The sequence below is a fragment of the Macaca thibetana genome, chromosome 1 (genome assembly GCF_024542745.1).
Source record: "Macaca thibetana thibetana isolate TM-01 chromosome 1, ASM2454274v1, whole genome shotgun sequence".
Lineage (NCBI taxonomy): Eukaryota > Metazoa > Chordata > Mammalia > Primates > Cercopithecidae > Macaca > Macaca thibetana.
The window spans coordinates 125,282,111-125,305,261 of NC_065578.1; the positions used below are offsets into that span (position 1 = coordinate 125,282,111).

Here is a 23,151-nt window from a genome sequence, read left to right on the forward strand (position 1 = left end):
CCTAGAAATGACAGGCCTGCCTTGTTTTGCTGCAGAGGAAGAGATTCAGAGCATTAGGGAGATTGGAATATTAGAATTAATTTGTCATGAAATGACAAATCGCCCACCTTGGAAGGCCCGGATGATTCACCTTTCATCACAATTGTGAAAAACATGTTTGTGAGGGGGGGCTCAGCATCCTTGAAGAGCTCTAAAAAGCTTAGATTGGCTAAAAAGCACGGTAGCTCACGCCTGAAAGCCTAGCACTTTGGGAGGCCGAGGTGGACAGATCATGAGATCAGGAGATCAAGACCATCCTGGCTAACATGATGAAACCCTGTCTCTACTAAAAATACAAAAAATTAGCCAGGCATGTAGCACACACCTGTAATCCCAGCTACTCAGGAGGCTGAGGCAGGAGAATCGCTTGAACCTGGGAGGCAGAGGTTGCAGTGAGCCGAGATCACGCCACCACACTCCAGCCTGGGTGACAGAGTAAGACTGTGTCTCAAAAAAAAAAAAAAAAAAGAAAAAGAAAAAAAGGCTTAGATTGCCATTATCTCTGTAGATCACCAATTTCAGTGGGATCTGCTGTTACTGAAAACTATGGGGAATATTGGATCCCTGGGCATCAGGGGCCAAGGAATGGCATGTAATCACCAAAGGCAAAGTGGATGGGTGTGGCTACCATATGGACAGCAGAAACCAAGCAGCAATCAGAATATTCTGACCCACAGGCCTGTAGAGTGCTGGCTAGTTGGTCACGCTATCCCTGGAAGTGAAATAAATGGGAAGTCTACTAAATTCTTTCTTGATCTGTATAACAGAAGAGTTCTAGACAAGTGAAAAAAAGTCCAACTTGAGTGATAAAAACAGTCACAGTTCCTCAATCAAAGCCCAGGCTTGAGCTACTTTATGGACTCAGAACTCTTTGAAGGAAGGAGAGGTCAGATCTCCTTGAAGAAAGAGCCTAGTACACTGCTGAACATTTATACTGTTTTTCTTTCTCCCAAAGGGACCTACACCTTTTTACCAGGGTGGCCGTGCATTGGGAAAAGGAAATAATAATCAGACTGTTTTGGATAACTGGACACTAGCTCTTATTTGACACTAATTTCAAAGGGCTTAAAATGCCACTTTGCTCCACCAGTCAGAGTAGGAGCTTATGGAAGTTAAGTGATCCATGGAATTTTAGCTCAGTTCCACCTTACAGTGTGTCTCTGCAGCCATTCTGTGATTATTTCCTCAGTTCCAGAAGGCATAATTTTAACAGGCATACTCGGCAACTGGCAAAATCCTCTTATCAGTTCCCTGACCTGTGGAGTGATGGCTATTATGGTGGAAAAGGCCAAATGGAAGCCTTTAGAACTGCTTCCACCTGGGAAAATAATGAACCAAAAGCAACACCATATAACTGGAGAGATTGCAGATATTGGTGCCATTATCAAGGACTTGAAAGATACAGAGATGATAATTCTCACCACATCCCTATTCAACTCACCTATTTAACTAGTTCAGAAAATAGTTGAATCTTGAAGAATGAAATTGGGTGTCTATGGATTGATTTATGCTTCCTCAGAATCCATATATTGAAGTCGTAACTTCCAATATGACTATATTTGGAGCTAAGGCCCTTAGGAAGGTGATAGGTGATAAAGTCATGAGTGTTGGACCCTCATCTCATAGGGCTTGTGCCCTTATAAGAAGAGAGATAGATGCCAGGGATTTCCTTTTAGCCATGTGAAGACACAATGAGAAGGTAGCCATCCGTAAGCCAGAAAAGGAGCTCTCATCAGAAACCAAATCGACTGGCACCTTGACCTTGGTGGGCTTCCCAGCCTCCAGAACTACTAGAAATAAATTTCTATTATTTAAGCCACCTAATTTATAGTATTTTATTATGACAGCTGGAGCAGACTAATACACTGAATTATTATAAGCCTAGCCAGGGGATGACTCCATTTACAGGTGTTGTACTAGATGTGGTATTTGCTTGAGCAAATTAGCACATCCCCTATTATACACCTATTGATCTGCATTTTCTTTTCTTTTTACCTATTAGTAATGACTACCAGAATCAGTTTGTTTTCAGCTGGCAAGGGCAGCAATACAACTTCACTGTCTTACCTGCCACCATGGCCACTTTGTTCATGAGCTCATTGGGAAATGACAGGAGAGGCTGGGGAAAGATTCTCACTGGTATCCACAGAATAGGTTATCCTGTCCACTTATTTATTAAAGTCTCTGCTAAGGTTGTTGTTTAGTAAACATTCATATGGAACACAAATATCTTACATTCTTTGCTCATTTAAAGAGATCTCTGTACCTACCTCTTTCCCTATTCTCCCTGAGTGGCTATTGTCCTCCTCACCCTGTCCTCTGCAGGTGGTGGCCTTGGAATTTCAGGAGCCAATGGAACACTGTGGCTTGAATTGGGGTCAATGAGGGCAGGAGTGGGAAGGGACTTCCAACTCTGTCTGTCCTATGTCAATTGGCCTGAAGCAGCATTGCTTGTGACCAAGTCTGAAATGTCTTTTGTAAACATGGCTCCTTTGCTTCTGGTCCCCTTTAAGGCCCTGACTGGTCTCTCCATGCTCCTCTCCCTCTATGAGCGCCATCTGCTCCTCCTGACCTAGCTCCACCCAACATCCTTCCTCCTTCACACATGTATGTACATACACACACATCACATGCAGATACACACACTTCCACACACGGACAGGTGCACACGCACACATGCACACATTGATGATTCGTCTCAGGACCCCTCCCTATCACCTCTTTTTGCTTCTAGAGTGAAGTCCCAGCAGGGGCTCCCAGTTTTCTCACTAACTACTTCTGAAATCAGTTTAGTTCAAGGCAAATTTTTTGTGTAAAAATTGCACTTGTATTAACTTTCCATTAAATCTTGTCTCTTTCTTCCTCTTCCATCTCCATTAAATTCTCTGCATTTTTTTTCCAGAACATTTCCCTATACCACATGTCTGAAATTGTCACTCTACTTCTGCAAAACAGAGGCTTTCTACAGAACAATGCATGTGCTTCTTAAGTATTACATTTGGGACTCAGCAGGAAGTGTTTCCAAATTCTTTTCTAAGGTTTACCATTCATGCTTCCCATGACACTCCATGTTCTTGCCGCACTGAGCAACTCACCTTTGCACAGATATAACTTACCCTTGTATATCTTCATCCTTTTTTTTCTGAGAAGCTGTAAGTAGAATTTGCTATCCATAGCTCCATATCCAGAATACTGTAAGTCTTCAATAAAGAGTAGCTTTTCTTGATATTTTATAAGTGTTGCCACTACTACTACTGCTACTCTTAGTATCACTACTAACTACTATAATCACCACTTATATTACTATTAGCAGCTTTACTTGCTATTTCCTCTATCTGAAGTTCCTCCAAATCTCTCCCTACCATCTGGACATTTTGTAATTCTGTCCTTCTTTTAAGACTCACCTCAAATGTCATCCTTCTATGAAATCTTATCCAATTGTGTGTTTTCTTAAACTGGTGCATGTTAAATAATCTGTCTACAACCTTCACATCGAGCAAGCTTAGCTTGGAGGATGTAATTAAAACTATAGCTTTTTAAAAATTTAAAAATTTTTACAGTAAAATTGTCCTTAAAATTTTACTCAGTGGGATGGTTTTCCAATTCCTAAATGAAAAGTTGAAAGGCCAACTGACTTTACAGCTGTTTCCAAGTAATGGAAAGTGATTTGTTTTGAAATCACAAACCTGGGCCCATTGCAGTGGCTCATGCCTATAATCTCAGCTCTTCGGGAGGCCCAAGAGGGAGGATCACTTGAACCTAGGAGTTTCAGACCAGCCAGGACAACAGAGCAAGACCTCATCTCTAAAACAAAAAAATTACAAACTTGGTTTCAGTTCAGTAATGAAATATTCAGTCAGAAAAACAATATTAATGGCAAATTTGATTGGCTGATTGATTTTTTTTTTTTTTGAGACAGTCTCACTCTGTTGTGCAGGCTGGAGTGCAGTGGTGCAATCATGGTTCACTGCAACCTCAACCTCCTAGGTTCAAGCAATCCTTCCACCTCAGCCTACTGAGTAACTGGGACTACAGGCACACACCATCATGCAAGACTGATTTTTTGCATATTTTTTTTAAAGATAGGATTTTGCTGTGTTGTCCAGGGTGGTCTCAAACTCCTGGCCTCAAGGGATCTGCCTGCCTCAGCCTGCCAAATTGCTGGGATTATAGGCACGAGCCACTGCACCCGGCCCCAAATTTGATTGAATGGCATATTTGCCCATGAACCTGCTCCAGTGGGTTGCCCCACCATACCAGAGAAAGGAAGCCTGGTCCTTTTACTCATTCCCCACCTAATGTCTATCCTTCAGCTTTCTAAATGTATTTTCTGAATGGAGAAAAAAGAAGAGGCTCAGTCTGACATGTAGGCACAATCTCCTTCTGATACTGGAGCAACCAGGAAGCAGAATCCAATTTCTGACTCCTCCTCTCTTGGGCATTTTAGTGTCCCCTCTATCTATGATGTGAGTGATGCCTCTCCAGGGTGAATTTCTCAAAGTTCAGTCTTGGTTCCAGAATCTTCTCTTAGACAAGGGATAAAATGGCTAAGAGCAGTTCATCTTTCCAATGTGATCCACATCTGGTCTTAGAAAGCACTCATGCATCATTTGACCCACGCTTGCAGAGGAACTAGAAACTTTGCTTAGATGACAAAACTGGTTTCATTTCCTCCAGCTTTCCTGAGAGAAGAGTTGGGTCCTCATTCTATACATCCCCCATATCAGGGATTCACCTACAGGCTCCTCCCTGGAGGAGGAGGAAGGAGGGCAGGGTCCTAAACTTCTAGTTCTAGGAAATTCTCTTTCTTCCTTATGTTTGCCAGAAATCTAGAGGATTTTTCTTATCCACCACAAGTCCCAATCTGATAAAATACTTTTCTGTAACTTTCACATAATTAAACCCCAAACCTTGAGACTGGTACAAATTTTAAAAAAAAAGAAAGAATGTAATAGTATATATATATATATACACACACACACACACATATGTATATATACACATATACGTATCTATGTATACACATATATGTATGTATACATATAAATACTATTAAATCTATATATATGTATACAAAGATTTAAAATATGATTATGTAGATAATGGTTATCAGCGGGGAAAAGACGGCTATTCAATATCTGGAGTTAGGGAATTTTGATAACTGAAAAGAAAATGTAAACCGTCATTTAGTATTAGATGCCAAGACAAATTCCATGGGATTAAATATTTTGAGGAAATCAAATTATAAAGAAAGAAGTACTTGTAGCTAAATGTTTATCTTCTCTCAGGATTGAGAAAAACATTCTCAATATAAAAACAATTAAAGAAATTATAAAGAAAAATAGGCACAAATACACGCATATTAAATTAAATATTTTGCTAGAGAAGAAGAAAACAAAATTAAGTGAAATAATTTTCTGAAATATTTTAATATATATGAAATATGAGAGACTAATACCTTACTATATAAGTGTGCGTTAAATTTTACATATATATAAATTTATTAAATAAAATATTTTACACAGATACAAACTTAAAAGGATTTCCTGGTAAACACCCCATGCATGTATTTTCCACTCATTTTAAGAAATAAATCATCATAAATATGATTGAAACCATCCCCTTATGTATCCCTTCTACCTAGAGATATTCATTACTCTGTATTTTCTGTTTTTCCTTCCTGTGTAATGTATACACTTTCCTATGCTTATTTATCCTTAACTTATAATTTATTTATAAGTCAAAAATGTAACAATTCCTCTGTACTTAACTACACTTTATTTGTACTTAGCTATATTTAATTTATAACTTATTTCTGTATTAATTATAATTTGTATTTTTAGTTTTCTGAAAGTGATTTACTCTGTGACTTTGAGACATTTATCTATGTTGATACAGGTGACTCAATTTCATTTCCATTTTTTCTATTTTATAGCATTCCAGTGTAAGAATATGCATACTTTACTTATACTGAAATTGGGTACTTACCTTGTTTTCACTTTGTACTTCATGAAAAGTGCTACTTTTTAACATTCTTACACACACCTTGGAAACTTGGCATCCGAGGCATAGACTTAACAAGAAGAATCAGCATATCATTCAGTATATCTGCCTTCATCCTGAGTAGATATTGCCAAATTACTCTTCAAAAGTTGTACTAAAGTACACTCCCTTCAGAGTATATGAAAATTTCTGTTATTCAACATCAATGAGAAGAATAAATAGTGTGAATTTTTCATTCTCACCAAGATGATGGATATGAAATTATATACCATCATGGTTTTTTCTTGCTTTTCTCTGATTCCTAGCAAGGCTGAAAAGATTTTTCAAAAACGTATTGGTTATTGGTTATTCAGGTTTTCACTTCTGGAAATCAATTCTCATGTGTTTTTCTCATTTTTCCTTTGGGCCATTGCTTTCTTCTCACTGATTTGTAGGGTTCTTTATTTAGATACTAATTCGTTGTCAATTATATGTGTTGCAAATATCTTTTCATAATCTGTATTTTCATCTTTTGTGATGTTTTCTGGTTCAAGAAAATTTAATATAACCAAACTCACGGGTTTTTGTTTGCTTGTAACTTGTTTGTCTCTGATGTGAACACATGTATATTATTTAGGAAATCTTTTCCACCAAAAGTCCATAAGGTTATTCTATCAAATCATTTTTGAAATTTTAAAATATATTTCTAAAGTTTTGTTTACTACATTAGATCTTTGATTTATGGAATTTATTTTAATTATATGGTGTGACGTAGAGGTATTTATTTATTGCCCAAATGAATGAACAGTTGGTATGGTATAATTTACTGAACTGATTACTCTTAACTCACTTTTCTGTAATCCTGCCTCTGACACATTTCAGGGGTTCATATATGAATGAATGATTTTTAGTTCCTTATAACCTGTCACATTGTTCCCTAATCAATAGCTCACAGTCTTAATGACAATTGCTTTATAATTATGTTTGTTGTTTTGTGAGATAAGTTCCCATGCCTTCTTATTCATAGTTATCCTTTCTATTCTTGGTCTCTTGCTATTTATTCAAGTCGTAGAATCAGCTCATTAAGTTCCATTGAGCTCCCTCTTGTGGTTTTTATTGGAATTACATGAAATCCACAGGTTGACTTGCAGAAAATTGACCTCTAAGACAATGTTTCTTTCAACCCATGGATATGACATGGTTTTCTATTCGTTGTGGTCTACTTTAATGCCTTTCAATACAATGTTGTAATTTTTTCCATTTGATCATCTTTTAGAGATATTGATTCTTAGATTTCTCATATTTTTGTTACTGATCTCTATGGTTTTATTTTTAAATAACAATTTCTGATTGTTGGTGTATATGTGTTCTATAACATAGCAGCTTCAGTCAGGATATACCTTTTTATGCCTAAATGTAGAACCACAAAATAATTTTAATTATTGCCATATGTGCCTTTAGATGCCTGTTTCGTAATTTAATACCCTAAGTATTAAAAATAAGTATTTAGTAGTAAGCGTTTCCAACTTACCTTATAACAATATGATAGTTAACACTTTTGAGTATTTAGATTTTCACATTGTTACAATAATCTCCACAAAATGAAAGCCTGAAAATTGGAATCACCTGGTCAAAATATATGTACATTCTACATTTTAATTATTTTAACTCACCAGTAAATATTACCGGAATGAATCAATAACCAGTCTGCCTTTCAGAAAGGTATTCCATCCACAGTAACTTTTCCCTCCCACATCCACCCTTGGTTTGTAAAATTTTTAAATCTTTGCCTATTTAATATGAATGCATAGATTCCACAGAGAAAAATAAAATGTAAGTTTTTTTACATGTATTTTTCATCTATAAATTTACCATTTTGCATTTCCTGCTTATCTCTTTTGTCCATTTTTTCATGGAATTTTTTCTTATTAATTTGTAAAGTATATTTGTATGTCCACAGTGTTAATCTTATTCCTGGGATATGTGATGTAATTTCCTCTCAATTGGTCACTACTCTTTCAGGAGTGTTTACATGTTGCTCTTTTCCACATGAAGTTTTTATTCAGAAGTAAATAAACATCACATTTTCCTTTTGTAGCATGGTTTTGGGAGCCACCAAGCATAAGAAATAATGAACTATCCTTTTCTACTTTGAGAGTGTTATTTAATAATGTGTGTTACAAAAAAGGATCTAATGGGTGAAAAAAATAACCCATTAGCATACTAGGTGCTGATTCCAAAGTATAAAGTACAATACCACTCAGTACGAAGTTCGGATGATTCTTTAAAAATTGAACATTTCCAAAAATGTGTTAATTAATAACCAGTTTACAGATGGACATAGAAACAATTAGAAAAAAAGTATTACAGTCATTCCTACAAATTTACAATGTAGGACATAATGCTTTACTTTTTTTTTTTTGAGACGGAGTCTCGCTCTGTCCCCCAGGCTGGAGTGCAGTGGTGCGATCTCGGCTCACTGCAAGCTCCACCTCCCGGGTTCACGCCATTCTCCTGCCTCAGCCTCCCGAGTAGCTGGGACTACAGGCGCCCGCCACTATGCCCGGCTAGTTTTTTTGTATTTTTAATAGAGACGGGGTTTCACCGTGGTCTCGATCTCCTGACCTTGTGATCCGCCCTCCTCGGCCTCCCAAAGTGCTGAGATTACAGGTGTGAGCCACCGTGCCTGGCCAATGCTTTACTTTTGATTTGCCTCATAGCTACATTCTAGATCTCAGCCGTGTCCACTTCCAAGTCTTGGTAACAGAAGACCTAAAAAGCCAGTCACTTGCTTACTAAAAATTTTATGAAATTTAAGTCATTGACATCGTACAATTAAGGCAAGCAGACCAATCTTTATGAGGTTTCAAACATGCTGCCAACTTACCATCCAGATCTAAATCAGACTGATTGACACTTTGGGTACCACATCACCAGAGGCATGGATCATGTGATCCCTCAGGCCAAGTATCCTAAGAATCAGTGAGCTCTGCTTCTGAGTAAGACTTATCTATGAGCCAAGGTATTGATATCCTGACCACTCCCTTATAACGAAGCCTTTTGTAACAACCTGAGCAGGAAAAGAAGAGTCACACTCAGGCAACATAGGTACAGATCCCTGCAGGATGACACATCCTCAGCATGTACGTTTGCATGCTCCGGGTTCTTATGCTGATAGCCTAAGTCATGTGGAATAACTGTTCATAAACTCTATAGTGCTATGCAAATGTTGGCTTCATGCCTGATCAAAAAATAAATGTGTGTATATGTGTGTGTATATATGTGTGTATATACTTTTAGAAATAATGATGATGATAACTTGTAGTATGCATAACATGTGCAAGGAACAGTTCTATGAGCTTTAAGTATGTTATCTCATTTAATACTCCTAACAAACTCATGAAAGGGAGGTTATTAAAATCCCCACTTTACAGTCAAGGAAACTGAGGCAGTGAGATTAAATAGCTTGTCCTATATTATATAAGCAGTATCAGAGCTAGGATTCATCCTCAAGATGTCTGGCTCCAAAGCCCCAAAGCTAACTTCCAAGTACTTTCTCCAAGCTCAAGCTGATTCTCAGAGGCAGATCTACTTTGAATGTGTGCTCCACACAATGCACACCTAATGCACGCACCATACTTAGAAACACACACACATACACACACACGCGTAAACAATTCCCAGTGACAAAGTGGTGGGACACACGTGAAAAAGCTAGGAGTCTTCTGTGTTTCTTTGTGCAAACCTGGATGCCTGGAGCTCCTAAATTAACATTGCTAGAGGAAGAAGGAGAACATTTGGGGGACCACACTTGAAGAGCGAGAACTGAGAGGTAGGCACCTCTAAGAGAATAAGGTGCCAGGTGGTGGTAGGAATTCACTCCCACCCCATTTCTAAGTCATATTCCACACTAGGAACAGCTCCCCTGCGCCCCATGGAGAAAGGCAGATGAGGAGCTGCCAGTCATGCCCTGTCACAGGACCTATGTGGGTGTCAGGAGGCAGATCCTTTCATGCCCAGGCCCTGTCTCACAGCTGGAGGCAGAGCCCAGGCCAGGATAAAAGGGCTCATGGCCAGAGCACCCCATCCACTCACCTCCTGAGGTGCTGAAGGACCCTGTGCTGCCTGTGACCTCGGTAAGTGTCCACTGGGAAAAGGAGCAGCGGCTTCCACAGAGGGATGCCCAGACCAGGGCAGGAGGGAAGGCTGGGCAGGGCTTTGCTGGGGAAGGGTAGCTGGATTAGAAGAAGTAGAGAATGTCTAGAAATTCTGACGGAGTTCAAGCTGTGGGGCAGGAGAGGTGGGAAGCACCTGGATGGCTTGTATGTCTGTGCTTCATGTTCTAATCCAAATTAGTTCTGTATTTTTTTTAGTGTCTCCCATTGCAGATAAGTTAAAACAAACTTTCCTTTCAGAGAGTAGATCTTAGCAACTCAGCTGCGTCTCTTCCCTAAAGCCTGTACTGGGATTATAGTGGTTCTCAAATAATGGAGACCAGAGACCAGAGGAAGCGTATTTGGAGCTTGATAAACACAGAGATACATGGCCCTTACACTTTCATCAGGAGTCAGTTGGTCAGGAGTGGTGTCTAGGCATCTGATTGGATGTCCCAATGTTGAGTAGCAAGTAACAAGTTGAAATTTGTGGTTGCCAGGGTGGCAGATGGAGGAGTCTGTGGGTTCTAAGAGGGAACTTCACTAGGCCTGGTTCATCACACCGGGAAATCTAGGGTCATGTGTCAGCTTGCTGCAATTAGCTTTAGACCTCATTTCTCCATTTATAATATGATTTGGGATAGCCAACTCATATCATGATCCTTTGCAATTCTGACTGTAATATATTGTATGTTTGTGACAACTAAATACAGCCATCTGGGAAGCTCCTCCAAAAGGGAATCTTTATTTTTATTTTGTTATTTTATTTCATTTATTTTGAGACAAAGTGTCATTCTACTGCCCAGACTGTAGTGCAGTGGCGAGATCTTGGCTCACTGCAGCATTGGCCTCCTGGGCTCAAATGATCCTCCAGCCCCCGCCTCCTAAGTAGTTGGGACTACAGGCGCATGCCACCATACCCAGCTAATTTTTTTTTTTTTTTTTTTGAGATAGGGTCTTGTTTATTTTTTAAAAAGCAGAACTGCAGGTTTAAACTGGCTCCTAGATTGCACATTTTCAGAATTCTGAGCGCTGCAGAAGGGCAGACTTCAGTCAGATTCTGTGAATGTCAAATTGCCTTGTCCATTTAAAGGACATTAATTTTGGGCAAGTTTGTTAATACCGTTGTCCTCATTATCTTGCTTGGTTAAAATTAGATAATCTATTTCTCTTTTATAAAAACATCCTCATGATCCTATAAGACACTGTGAAAGCATCTGACAAAAAATTTTAGAGATAATTTCTCTCTGACTTATTTGAACAGGTTTTAAAAATGTAGCAAAAATAAATGATGGTTAAAAAAAAAGGCAATAAGAGTGGTCTCTGTGCCTGGCTCTAACTTGCTGTTTGACTCTCTTTCAGTTCCTGAACACCCACCGCAGAGATGTCCTGCCAGCAGAGCCAGCAGCAGTGCCAGCCCCCTCCCAAGTGCACCCCCAAGTGCACTCCTAAGTGCCCCGCCCCTAAGTGTCCCCCAAAGTGTCCCCCTAAGTGCCCTCCAGTCTCTTCCTGCTGCAATGTTAGCTCCGGAGGCTGCTGTGGCTCCAGCTCTGGGGGCTGCTGTGGCTCCAGCTCTGGGGGCTGCTGTGGTTCCAGCTCTGGGGGCTGCTGTAGCTCTGGGGGTGGCGGCTGCTGTCTGAGCCACCACAGGCGCCGCAGGTCCCACTGCCACAGACCCCAGCGCTCTGACTGCTGCAGCCAGCCATCGGGGGGCTCCAGCTGCTGTGGAGGGGGTAGTGGCCAGCACTCTGGAGGCTGCTGCTGAAGTGGACTCTGCACCTATAAAAGCAGAGTTGGGTGAAATGAGTGGTCAAATATTTCCTGCTTACCTTTCTCCTCCTGGGCCTGCAAGAGTGGCTGAGATGTCCCCGTGAAGGCTCTGAGCTCTGGCCTAGAGGATCCCTCTGCCTTGGGATCCAGAAACTTGATTCTTCGCCCACAAACCTATCTGCTGCCCCTGACACCAACTGTGTTGTCTACTCTGGGATCCCAAACCACAAATTCACTCTCCAGCTCATTTCCTGCAGCCTCAAGTGAAATAATAAAGCAAAAGATCTTCTTGCCACTTATTCTGGACTGTTCCTTGCCTGTTTGTGTCTCCAATATTTTTTTCACTGCTCTCTAATTTCCTGCTGCCTGGAAGCTTTGGAAACCAAAGATGTGCTAGTCACATGGCTAAAGGTAGGGAGGAGGGGAGAGAAAAACATCTCTGGCTCCTACTCTGACACCTTATGTCAGAGGAATCACTACATGGCTCTGCCTGTGCCCACCCTCCTGGTGTTTCAGGAACACAGAGCCTTGCGCTTTGGACTTTCTTCAGGGTGCTACTCAGTCTCCAGGGTGTGGCAGGGAGACAGAAGTGCACTCCATCCTTTCATCCATCTACCCCTCCTCACCTTTACAATACTGCCCACTCACTCCCAAATTTCATTCTCTTTCAGTAAAAAAAAAAAAAATAGAAAATTATACATAAACTTTCTTCAAATAGACCATGAATCTTAGACTATTCTAACTATAAGTATGCATAGAACATGTGGTAAATGTGATTTGACAAAACTTAAAAATCCATAGAAAAGGAGTCAGTATGTTAAAAATCAATGTCTTTCTTTTCTCTCCCAGAGTCCCCAGTCCAATCTTTCCAGTCAAACATTTCATCTCTATATTTTGTAAAGAAGTCCTGATTTTTCATCAATGTTTTTTCAATTACAAATTTTACACGGGATTGAATAATTGTTTTTTCAATTGTTTTTGTGTGTATTATGCCTCAATAATTTTACTATGAACTAGATAAGTGGGCAATACCCTGCACTGATTTTTTTAATCTTGAAAACCCCTGGTGTCTGGCAAATCAGACAGCAAGAACATGTAGGAATAATCTGATGTGCACCTCACAAATGCTGTGATTAATACGACCTCTAGATGTCCCTGTGGCTTTGGTCAGTCACCTGAGGGACATCCAGTACACTGATTCTCTGCCATGTATCTGCTTCTTGACTATTCCGGGAGACTAGATAGGGATATATTCCCTTTTGCTTCAGTAACAAGAAGGAGCTCAAGCACTGCACATATTGGGTGACCCCTCCAAAGAATTCAACTAGCATATTAATGAATATGGAGCTGATTGGTGGCCAAAGTGACAGATGATACCATTCCCCAGAAAGGAAATAATGTTCCAGTTGCGACCAGACACATGCTAAGGTCCAGGTTTCTCTCTCCCAACTTGGACTGCGTGCTCCCTAAGGTCAGGTGCTATGTAGCCATCTGAGACCAGAGTTCCATGAAAGCCAAGACTGTGTTTTCCCATAAGGTCATAAAGATTTTCTTGTATATTTTCTTCTATAACTTTTATTGTTTTAGCCCCTCAGTTCTGTTCTTGATCCATTTTGAGTTAAATGTTTGTAATGTTATAAGATAAGGGTCAATTTTATCATTTTGCTTGTGGTTTTCCAGTTGCGCTAGCATTATTTGTTGAAAGACTGTTGCTTCCTCAGTGAAACAGTCAAATTTTTGGCACCCTTGTCAAAAAATCTTTAACCATCAATTTATAGTTTATTTTTGACACTCAACTCGCTTCCATTGTTCTTTGTGTATAGCTTTAGTTGACAGTTTTGTTTTGATTCTTGTTTTTTGTTTTTCTTCTCAGCATTTTGAAAATGCCATTCCAATGCCTCTGGCTTCCACTGATTAAAAATAAGCTATAAATATTATCGAGATTTCCTTGTAAGTGACGAGTCATTTTTCTTTCACTGTTTTCAGGAGTTTCTCTATGCCATTATTCCCCAATACTTTTACTCTGATGTCTCTAAATGTGCATCTTTTTGTGTGTCTCATACTTTGAGTTTCTTGATCCTATTAAATGAATAGATTGTTTTTCATCAAATTTAGTACATTTTACATCATTATTTTTGTATTTTTTTCATTTTCTGTTCCTTTTCTCTATCTACTCCTTCTTGTACTCCTATTACACATATGTTGGTGCGTATATATCCCAAAGTTTTTTGAGGCTCTGCCTACTTTTCGTCATTACTTTCTTCTCAGTGTTATTTAGATTGCTTAATTGCTATTGATCTATCTCATTTGCTGATTCAGACTTCTGACAGTTCAATATATTGTTGAATTTTTCATTTCAATTATTTTACTTTTCAACTGTAGAATTTGAAGTTAATTCTTTAAAAATTTTCTACCTGTTTATTGACATTATTTATTTTATAAACATTACCATACCTTCCTTTACTTATTTAACTATATTTTCCTGTAATTCTTTAAAAGTGGTTACAATGGCTACTTAGGAATTTTCGTTTATTAAGTCCAACCTTTGGGCCCTCTCCCAGGAAGTTTCTGTTTATTGCTTCTTTTCCTGCGTAAGGGTCATACTTTCCAGTTTATTTGCATGTATCATATGTTTTTTCTTTAAAAGTGGTTATTTTAGATATTAGAATGTAGCAACTCTGTGTAATGGTCCTCCTCTCCCTTCAAGGTGTGCTGTTGCTTGTTTATTTGTTTGAATATTTAGATAGACTGTATTAGTATAGTCTATTTCTCCCCAAGTGTGATGTCTCTGATGTCACTCCTCAGGGGACTCAACTCCGGGCTTGCTCACAGTTACCTTGAATGACAGTAGGTTTAGCAGAACTCTCTTTGGTTGTCTCTTCGATGATTTCTCTGTTAAGCTCTCTCTGTTGGCATCACACACAACTGTTAGGCTTCACTAATTGCTGACAGATTGCTTTATTATTTTTGATAATGTCGTGGAACATAAATTGCTTCATAATTGAAGCTGATTGAGTCTAGGCCCCTTTGCAAGGGTAGTGTTTGAGGCCAGGTTTGCAATTTGTTCTAAACCCAGGAAGACTCTACTTAGCTCTCACTTTCCTTGGTTTTCTCTGGTAAACAAACTGCCCTATGGTTTAGCGTATTGCTCTTATGACTCAACAGCCTCCTCTTAAATGCTTGCCAACAAAGTCTCTCCTATTTACCAAAGTGCCTTTAGGCTGTCCCCACACTCTTTTCCAAACATAGTCAGTTCCTTTGGTGAGAACCTTGGAGTTCTCTGGGTGTTCTGGCCTTCCTCTTCCCTGGACAAATTCTCTTAGCCACTGCTTTTGAGCTGAGGGCAAATATCTCCTGGAGCTCACTGCTGATTAATGAGCAGAGCACTTTAATGGGGTGGCAACTACTATTCTTCTTGGATTGCTTCTCCCACCATTGATCCTCCATCCTACAAGTGAGCTGGGACAAAGGCCTTTGGTGTCGCAATATTCTTGCCCTGCTGCACCTGAGGTAGAGTGACTGCCTGCCCCATGAGTGGGAGATGGCAGAGTAAGAAAGCCCCCAATCTCTTAGAGTCACCCTCCTGAAATTTAGTCTCTGTACCACAGAACTAGGGAAAGAGGTGTAAGAAATGTTGGCAGCCTCCCCATCACAGGAAGACACTAGAGGCCACAATTTGGAGCTAAAAGGGGATAGAGCCTTATCTCATTGATTGCATCTTCTAAGAGTGGAGTTACCATCATGCCCAGCTAGAAGAGATTAGGGAGGGTGCAAGTAGTGATTCAAGTACCACAGACTCTTGCTATTGTTACTATGATTTAGTAGATTTTCTTGAATAAAAGTGTTTTAATTTGCTGTATACCCTTAGGATAATTTGCAAAGGACAATTGCAAAATTACTTTTCAAGTCTTAATTGTTTTGCTAGGAGAAGGGTCCAGGGAGTTCTTCATGCCATTGTTCTGAAAGTCCTCCCTAAAGGGATTTTTTATTTAAATTGTCTTAGGTTTTCTATAAGGCTTTTAAAAAATACTCTGAATTGAGATTTTATGTATTTATAGATTTCCTTTATAATTTAGTCTCTAAAAGTTTTTAAATATAGAGTTGTGAACAACCTAAACTGTGGACACAGTTTTAACTATTTTCTTCTAAGTCTTAGAAGCTTTCTCTTCTCTTTCTTTGGATGGTGAGAAAGAGAAAAAAGAGACTTACTCGTCTCATGAAGAAAACCCTACAGTAAGCTCTTCTTTTGCCAATGACAATTTATTCTATTGAAATGGAAACTAAACCACTTATACCCAAAGGTCTACATCAGGGGCATCCAATCTTTTGACTTCCTTGGGCCACACTGGAAGAAGAAAAATTGTCTTAGGCCACACATAAAACACATTAATACTAACAATAGATGATGGGCAAAAAAAAAAAAAAAAAAAAAAAAAAAGAAATCACAGGCCAGGTATAGTGGCTTACGCCTGTAATCCCAGCACTTTGGGAGGCCAAGGCAGGTGGATCACGAGGTCAGGAGATCGAGACCATCCTGGCTAACACGGTGAAACCCCGTCTCTACTAAAAATACAAAAAATTAGCCAGGTATGGTGGCGGGCACCTGTAGTCCCAGCTACTTGGGAGGCTGAGGCAGGAGAATGGCGTGAACCCGGGAGGCAGAGCTTGCAGTGAGCGGAGATCACTACACTGCACTCCAGCCTGGGCCACAAAGCAAGACTCCGAAAAAAAAAAATCACAAAAAGTTTCATAATGTTTTAAGAAGATTTACAAATTTGTGATGGGTTGCATTCAAAGGCGTCCTGGGTCACATGGGGCCCACAGGAGTTGAACAAGCTTGGCCTAGATTAACAAGCCAGTTCTCGTGATATTATAGTCTTGAGTACAATTTGGGATAATTGGTGGTTTGGATACCATCCTACCTGGAGGAAAAAGGTAGGACCAGATCTCTTGACCCTTCTTCCTAACAAAACATGAGCAGGACTGGGTTCTAAAATAAGAAGTGCCTGTAGAAAACATGATATAGATTTCTTGAACACGCTCCTCAAACTAAACCCTTCGGCACAGTCTAAGTAAAAATATACAATAGTGTTCGGGAAATATAGTTGAAGTGTCCACAGTGTGATGTGGATAATCCCAACCTCACCGTAAGTGTCTGATTTTGTCATGGCTGGAGTCTATATTTCATCAGAATTAACTGACTCAGTACATAACATTTGAAAAGCATTCTGTAAACTAAAGTTCTTTGCAAATGTCTGTGATGGGGATTTTAAAAAACTTAATAATTAACAAACCTAATAACTGGTAACTGTAATGAACCATTGTGTAAACTCAAATGAGATATGAGATATACAGGTCACAGCCCCATGTTCAAGGCATTAATAATATCACATACAAGTACAATTGTTTATGATAATAAATTATATGTATAATAAGAAATAAATACTCTGAAAGATTTTTTCAGCCAGGCATTGTCTAGAAATCCATTACAGAGAACATGAGATTTAGACTGGCACTCAGAAGTATTCTCTGAAGAGGAACCAAGAAAGACAAGAAGTAAGACAGAAAGAAAGAAAGGGAAAGAAAGAAAGAAAGAAAGAAAGAAAGAAAGAAAGAAAGAAAGAAAGAAAGAAAGAAAGAAAGAAAGAAAGAAAGAAAGAAAGAAAGAAAGAAAGAAAGAAAGAAAAAGAAAGAGGAAGGAAGGAAGGAAAAAAAAGAAAGAAAGAAAGAAAGAAAGAAAGAAAAGAAAGAAAGAAAGAAAGAAAGAAAGAAAGAAAGAAAGAAAGAAAGAAAGAAAGAAAGGAAGGAAGAAAGGAAGGAAAGAAAGGAAGGGAGAGAAAAGAAAGAGAGAGAAAGAAAAGAAAGAAAGAAAGAGAAAGAAAGAAAGAGAAAGAAAGAAAGAAAAAGAAAGAAAGAGAAAGAAAGAAAGAAAGAAAGAAAGAAAGAAAGAAAGAAAGAAAGAAAGAAAGAAAGAAAGAAAGAAAGAAAGAAAGAAAGAAAAGGAAGGCAGGCTGAGTAAATAAAAGGAGGAAGACAAAGATACAGAGAGGGAAAGGGAGGAAGAAAGAGAGGGAGAGACAGACAGACATCAGACAGGATAAAAGCCAGTTCACCATACAATAAATCCATCCATTCAGCAGAGGAGGAACATAATGAAAGGAAGTTCCAGAAGTTAAGCATAAAGTGATGGGATAGGTTCAAGTATACACAGGGACTTGAATGCTGGCTAAAGGAATTTAGCCAGAACACCCTGAAGACATCAGAGTGTTCTGGAAGAACATTTAACAGGGCAATTATTCATTAAAAACATAAAGCAAAATAAAAGAGATTTTAAAAATATATTTGAGGAGTTACTTCAGGAATAGCCAAATGATTTGGGATATCTGAAAGAAATTGACTGAAGAGAAACCCAGATACTTGGGAAGCCGAGCAACTTCATTTGAGGCTGGGGACCTGAAGATATCTGCTGCTCAGAGAAACAGTCTCATGAATAGAGACCAGGAATGAGATGGGATTATTTTCAGAGACGGGCTCCTGTCTTCAGACCAGGTTGGGACTCTGATAATGGTGGGAGCCACATCACTTGAGAAACTACCATTCTAATTTGGTACATTTAAAAGGACTAGTTCTGTTCTCAAGCTACAACTACAATTAGCCTATTTACCCATCTTTCACTTACAATCTTGTGTTACCTATTAATTTGTCTGTATTCTCTCTAGAGTGAAAGCTTTGAAACATGATATAGACATCTTATTCTTTCTTATATCCAGTACATAGTTGGGACTTAATAAATATCAAATCACAGAATTATACTCATAGACACAATCTGAACCAGGAAGAGAAGTGGAGTGGGATTAGAATAAGAACATTACATTTCTGTGGTCCTGATTTAAAACGGGCTGGACTTGTAAGCCTATCTGGAAGACAGTGCAGCTGAGGGGCCTCAAACGGGCTCACTTTATGAGCTAGGCAAATCTAGATGCTGAACACACACCATCCTATATGTGATGAAATTCACTGTACTGAAAAGGAGGGGGCTTAGAAATTTTTGTGGGCAATTTATTATGGGAGGTGGTCTGGGAGAGATATAGAGGAGGCAGGAAGTGTAGTTTGCCTAGGGTAGGGCCCCCAGAAAGAACCCTCAGCCCTAGGTAGAGACAGTAAGAGTTGGGTACTTGCTAGTTAGCCTCAAAGAAATGCATTGTGATGTGTGAGGTCTCTGAAGCATGTGTTTAAGTGGTGCAGGTCTTGGGTGGGGAAAAGGAGCAACTGGTGCATTGAGACCAAAGTTACTTTGCCTTCCTACTAACGCTTAGTGCAAGGGAAGCACTTCTGAGGTGCAATCAGAGTTATTTCTGGTGTCTGAGGGAAGAAAAGAGGAGAAAGAGAAGGAGAGAGAAGGAGGAGAAGGAAGTAAAGGAAGATGGGGTCTTTCCCTGAGGCTGTCTAAATCAGGCACTCTCTCTCCAGGGCTCTACTCTAACAGGGTGAGCGAGATTTCATACCATTCTCCCACCTGCTCTTTCACTCACAAAGATCTTCTCTTTCTCCATCCAAACTGCATCTCAAAGCTTTCCCAGATGAAGCAATTGAGACCTGATGATCCTGCCCTGCTGGATTTTGGGATCCAACATCTGCTCCTTTTCTGGCCTTGTCCTATTTCCCACCCTGGTCTTCATACCGTCTCCCATACCCCAAACCTACTCGCCTTTGTCCTATACATGATCTGAAGTACTTTGAGGACTGCCCCTACTGTCAGAATGTTCCTTGTAATTGCTCATCTTTTTATTTACCCAACTGTTTCCTGAATAGCTACTATGTGTCAGGCATCAGGAATACAGAGGCAGGTGAGGCTCAGTCTTGAGCAGCAGGGAGTTCCATCAGTGCCTTTTAACTTAGCTGTGCACACCAGGAGCAATTCTGTGATGGAAGCATCCAGAGGTAAGGAACTGTATTTAGATGAGAATGTTCCCAATTTAAGCACTGCCAAAACATGATGATCTCAGTTTTCATGAAAAGTGAAGAACTTTTCACTCTGTGGAAGGCTTTTCCAGAATGTCCCTTGATAATTCCAAGAAGAGCTCCCCTTTTGCATTTAAGAGACAGCAGGTGTGTGAAGGTTTTACTTTCCACCCTCTGCTCAGCCTATTGTGTAAGGTGAGGTCCATGCACAGAGTTCCCTGTAGTATTTAGGAAAGGGTGTTCACAAATGCCTTAGGGGAGAATGATGGAAACAAGAAGTCAAGGTCTGATCCCCAAAACAAAATGAGTTGGGCTTTATTTTCTTCCTATTTTTTTTCTCCTGAAACACAAAGTCTTTTCTAATGGCTCATAGACTGTTTCATTCAACAAATACTAATGAGCATTTTTCTTTGTGTCAGGGACAACATCAGGCTCTAGGAATGCAGAAGTGATAAAGGCAAGGTCCCTGTCATCAAATAACAGTTTAACAGATGAAATAGGATATGTATCTTGGTCACGTGACCCAAAGCAATAGTAAAGGCTTTGAGATATAGCTATAAAGGTCAGAGGATGAAGGACTCAGATGTAGTTGGAGCACTGGGCCAATCTCCACAGAGGTGATGACACGGAATGGGATGCTGACAGTCATGGATGATGGGTGGGAAGTAGACAAGGAGGGTCTTCCTCAGACCCTGGGGGTTGTTGAACCCGATTTTTCCCTTCAATTCTACATAGAATTCAACAGCAGCTGCAACCCGCCCAAACCCCCAAAGACATCATCCAGACTTAGCCAGTGTACCCACTTCTATGTAGGCCAACCTGAAGGCCCCAGCTTTCTGCTCACTTACTCACCTGCAGATGCCTTTGAACCCTATCCCAGCTACATGTAGGTCTTGGGTGGGGAAAGTCTCGCACTGGGAATTGTGAAATATCCAGATCAATCATCTGCCCCATGGCTGTCCTCCAATGACATGTGGTCTGGAGGCTTCAGCTGGAGGATATATAAAAGAGCCTCTTACTTCCTGGAAACACAAGGCCTCCAGACTCCTCCTGGGATAACTTGTCCACACATCTTCCACTAGGGTAAGGCTACTTCTGGCTGAAGAGACACTTGGATGTAGCTCAAGTCCTGCTAAGGCAGTACTGATCTCTCCTCTTGTCTCTTCCCAGGGAGCTGAAAAGCCAGGTAGGAGATGCTTGGGGTAGAAAGAAGGGAAGGGAAGAGGATCCCAGCAAAAGAAAGACCCCAAATCGTCTAACATGAGAGAAAGCCATAGAAGTTAGAGGGCCAGAAAAGCAGAGATGGGACCGTCAGATTTAGGAGTTTGGGGACAGAATAAGACTGAGTAAAGAAAGAGCAGAGACTTGGCTCTCCTTTGCATTTGACTAGGAGGACATTGGGCTGGGAAAAGCAAACTGTCAGCTCAACTAAGTACAATTTGTCTTTTTTTTTTTTTTTTAAAGGAAGCATATATCATCAACATGGTTATTAGTAAGTGAGTCCCCTGGGAAGATTTACTCCCCAAATATTTAGTCCTTTCAAGTCTGTTTTTCTCCTCCTGAGATGGAGTTCAGTGGGTTGCAAATGCTGGACTCCGTTTTTGACAGCTCCAGCTCATAGAGGAGAGAAACAGAAGCACAAGCTGCCTGGGTCCCTGAAATAACTATTTTTCTTCCAGATTCGACCTGGTAGCCAAGCAATGTCACAGCAGAAGCAGCAATCTTGGAAGCCTCCAAATGTTGCCAAATGCTCCCCTCCCCAAAGATCAAACCCCTGCCTGGCTCCCTGCTCGACTCCTTGTGGTGCTCCCCATTCAGAAGGCTGTCATTCCAGTTCCCAAAGGCCTGAGGTTCAGAAGCCCAGGAGGGCTCGTCGAAAGCCGCGCTGCCTAAGTGGGGGCACAACCTACCACTGCAAAGAGGAAGAGTGTGAAGGCGACTGAGCCCAGAAGAGTTGAGGCACAGGTGCAGTTGCTCTTTCCCTACCCCCACTTTGGGTATATGTAATTTCCCCTTGGAAAGCCAGGCCCTCAACCTCTCATTTGGGCTGAGAAACACTTCCTGATCCCCAGCTCCAGAGAGGCGAGAACTAGGCTGAGCCACGCTGCTGCTGCTCTCGTCCACTTGCCCCTTCAGCACAGCAACAATAAAGCTGCTTTACTTGGAGCCCTGACTTCTGTGAGTTCTTGAGACCCCTGCTCAGATGTGCTGAGACCCCTGCCTCAACCCAAGTGCACGGTGCTTCTCCTCCTTCCTCTTAAGGCAGCTGATGGTATTTTAAAGAAGCAGATGTTTTTGGGATTTATGCCGCAGTTTCCAGCAGCCTCACAGCCATCAACCCATGTCATTGCATGATTCTAGCACCAAAGACTACAATAAACATATATTGAGCACCTACTGTGTACTGACCTCTGTGTTTACAAATGTAAGTGGGAAATTTGTCCCTGCTCTAGAAAGCTTATAATCCAGTAGGAGAGGCAATGGAGAGTGGATTAGTAAATATCATTTTAAGCTGATTAACTTACTCATTTTTATCTCTCAATTTGTGTTCAAAATAACTTAAAGCAGAAATTTAAAAAGTACCTTGGGACAAAGACAGCAGACAGAGGAGACCCATTCCGACGGTGTGGATCAAAGGTGGTTTCCCAGGCTTTGGAAGGAAAGAGAGTATCCCACTTGGGAGTGGGGAGAAGAAGCTCCCTGGGGCAGGAAGCATTTAAACAAGACCTCTAAAGATGGCAGACTTCGGTGCTAGGAGGTGGAGTGAGGAGGAAAGTTCATCCAGGTGGACGATCCAGCATAAACAAATGCATAACAAGGGCGGTACTTGCCAATGGTGTGAATTTCAATGTGACTGGAGTGCCAGGTATGAGATGAGAGATGTGACACAGTTCATAACCCCAAGTCTCCATGATAATTCAAACCAGCTGAGTTTACTGAGCTTTAGGTATCAAACACCAGCTACCAGAAGATCGTACCTCTGGGAAAAATCTGGGCCCAAGCCCCAGGTCTAGTAGTCTGAGATGAGGGGAGCATGACATAAATTACACAGGCTTGAAGGGGACTTGAAGCTCAACTATGAATCATATAAATATAAGTTTAGGCAAATATTTTTTGCTGATCTACATTTTTGGTGGGACATTAAAAGCATTTCTTTTTATTAACCAAATGCCCAACCCAATAGATTATATTGATCAGGCTCAGAACAGAATTTCAACCTGTAATATCCAGTATGTAGGATTCT

General features: G+C 40.3%; 3 protein-coding genes across 22 annotated transcripts in view; 2 read left to right on the forward strand and 1 right to left on the reverse strand.

Annotated features, from left to right (window-relative positions):
• S100A1 (S100 calcium binding protein A1) overlaps nt 1–23,151 on the forward strand; it is a 1,186,348-nt gene that overhangs the window by 359,926 nt on the left and 803,271 nt on the right. The window lies entirely within an intron of this gene.
• The window catches only part of S100A8 (S100 calcium binding protein A8), a 675,486-nt gene that overhangs the window by 81,935 nt on the left and 570,400 nt on the right, over nt 1–23,151 (reverse strand). The window lies entirely within an intron of this gene.
• Nucleotides 20,938–22,073, forward strand: LCE6A (late cornified envelope 6A). Its single transcript, XM_050756469.1, has 2 exons — nt 20,938–21,093; nt 21,587–22,073. The coding sequence occupies exon 2, from the start codon at nt 21,608–21,610 to the stop codon at nt 21,848–21,850; it is 243 nt and encodes an 80-aa protein (XP_050612426.1). The 5' UTR covers nt 20,938–21,093; nt 21,587–21,607; the 3' UTR covers nt 21,851–22,073.

What these genes read in the sequence shown, in the direction of transcription:
- LCE6A (XM_050756469.1), top strand. Translation starts at nt 21,608, where the DNA reads ATGTCACAGCAGAAGCAGCAATCTTGGAAGCCTCCAAATGTTGCCAAA.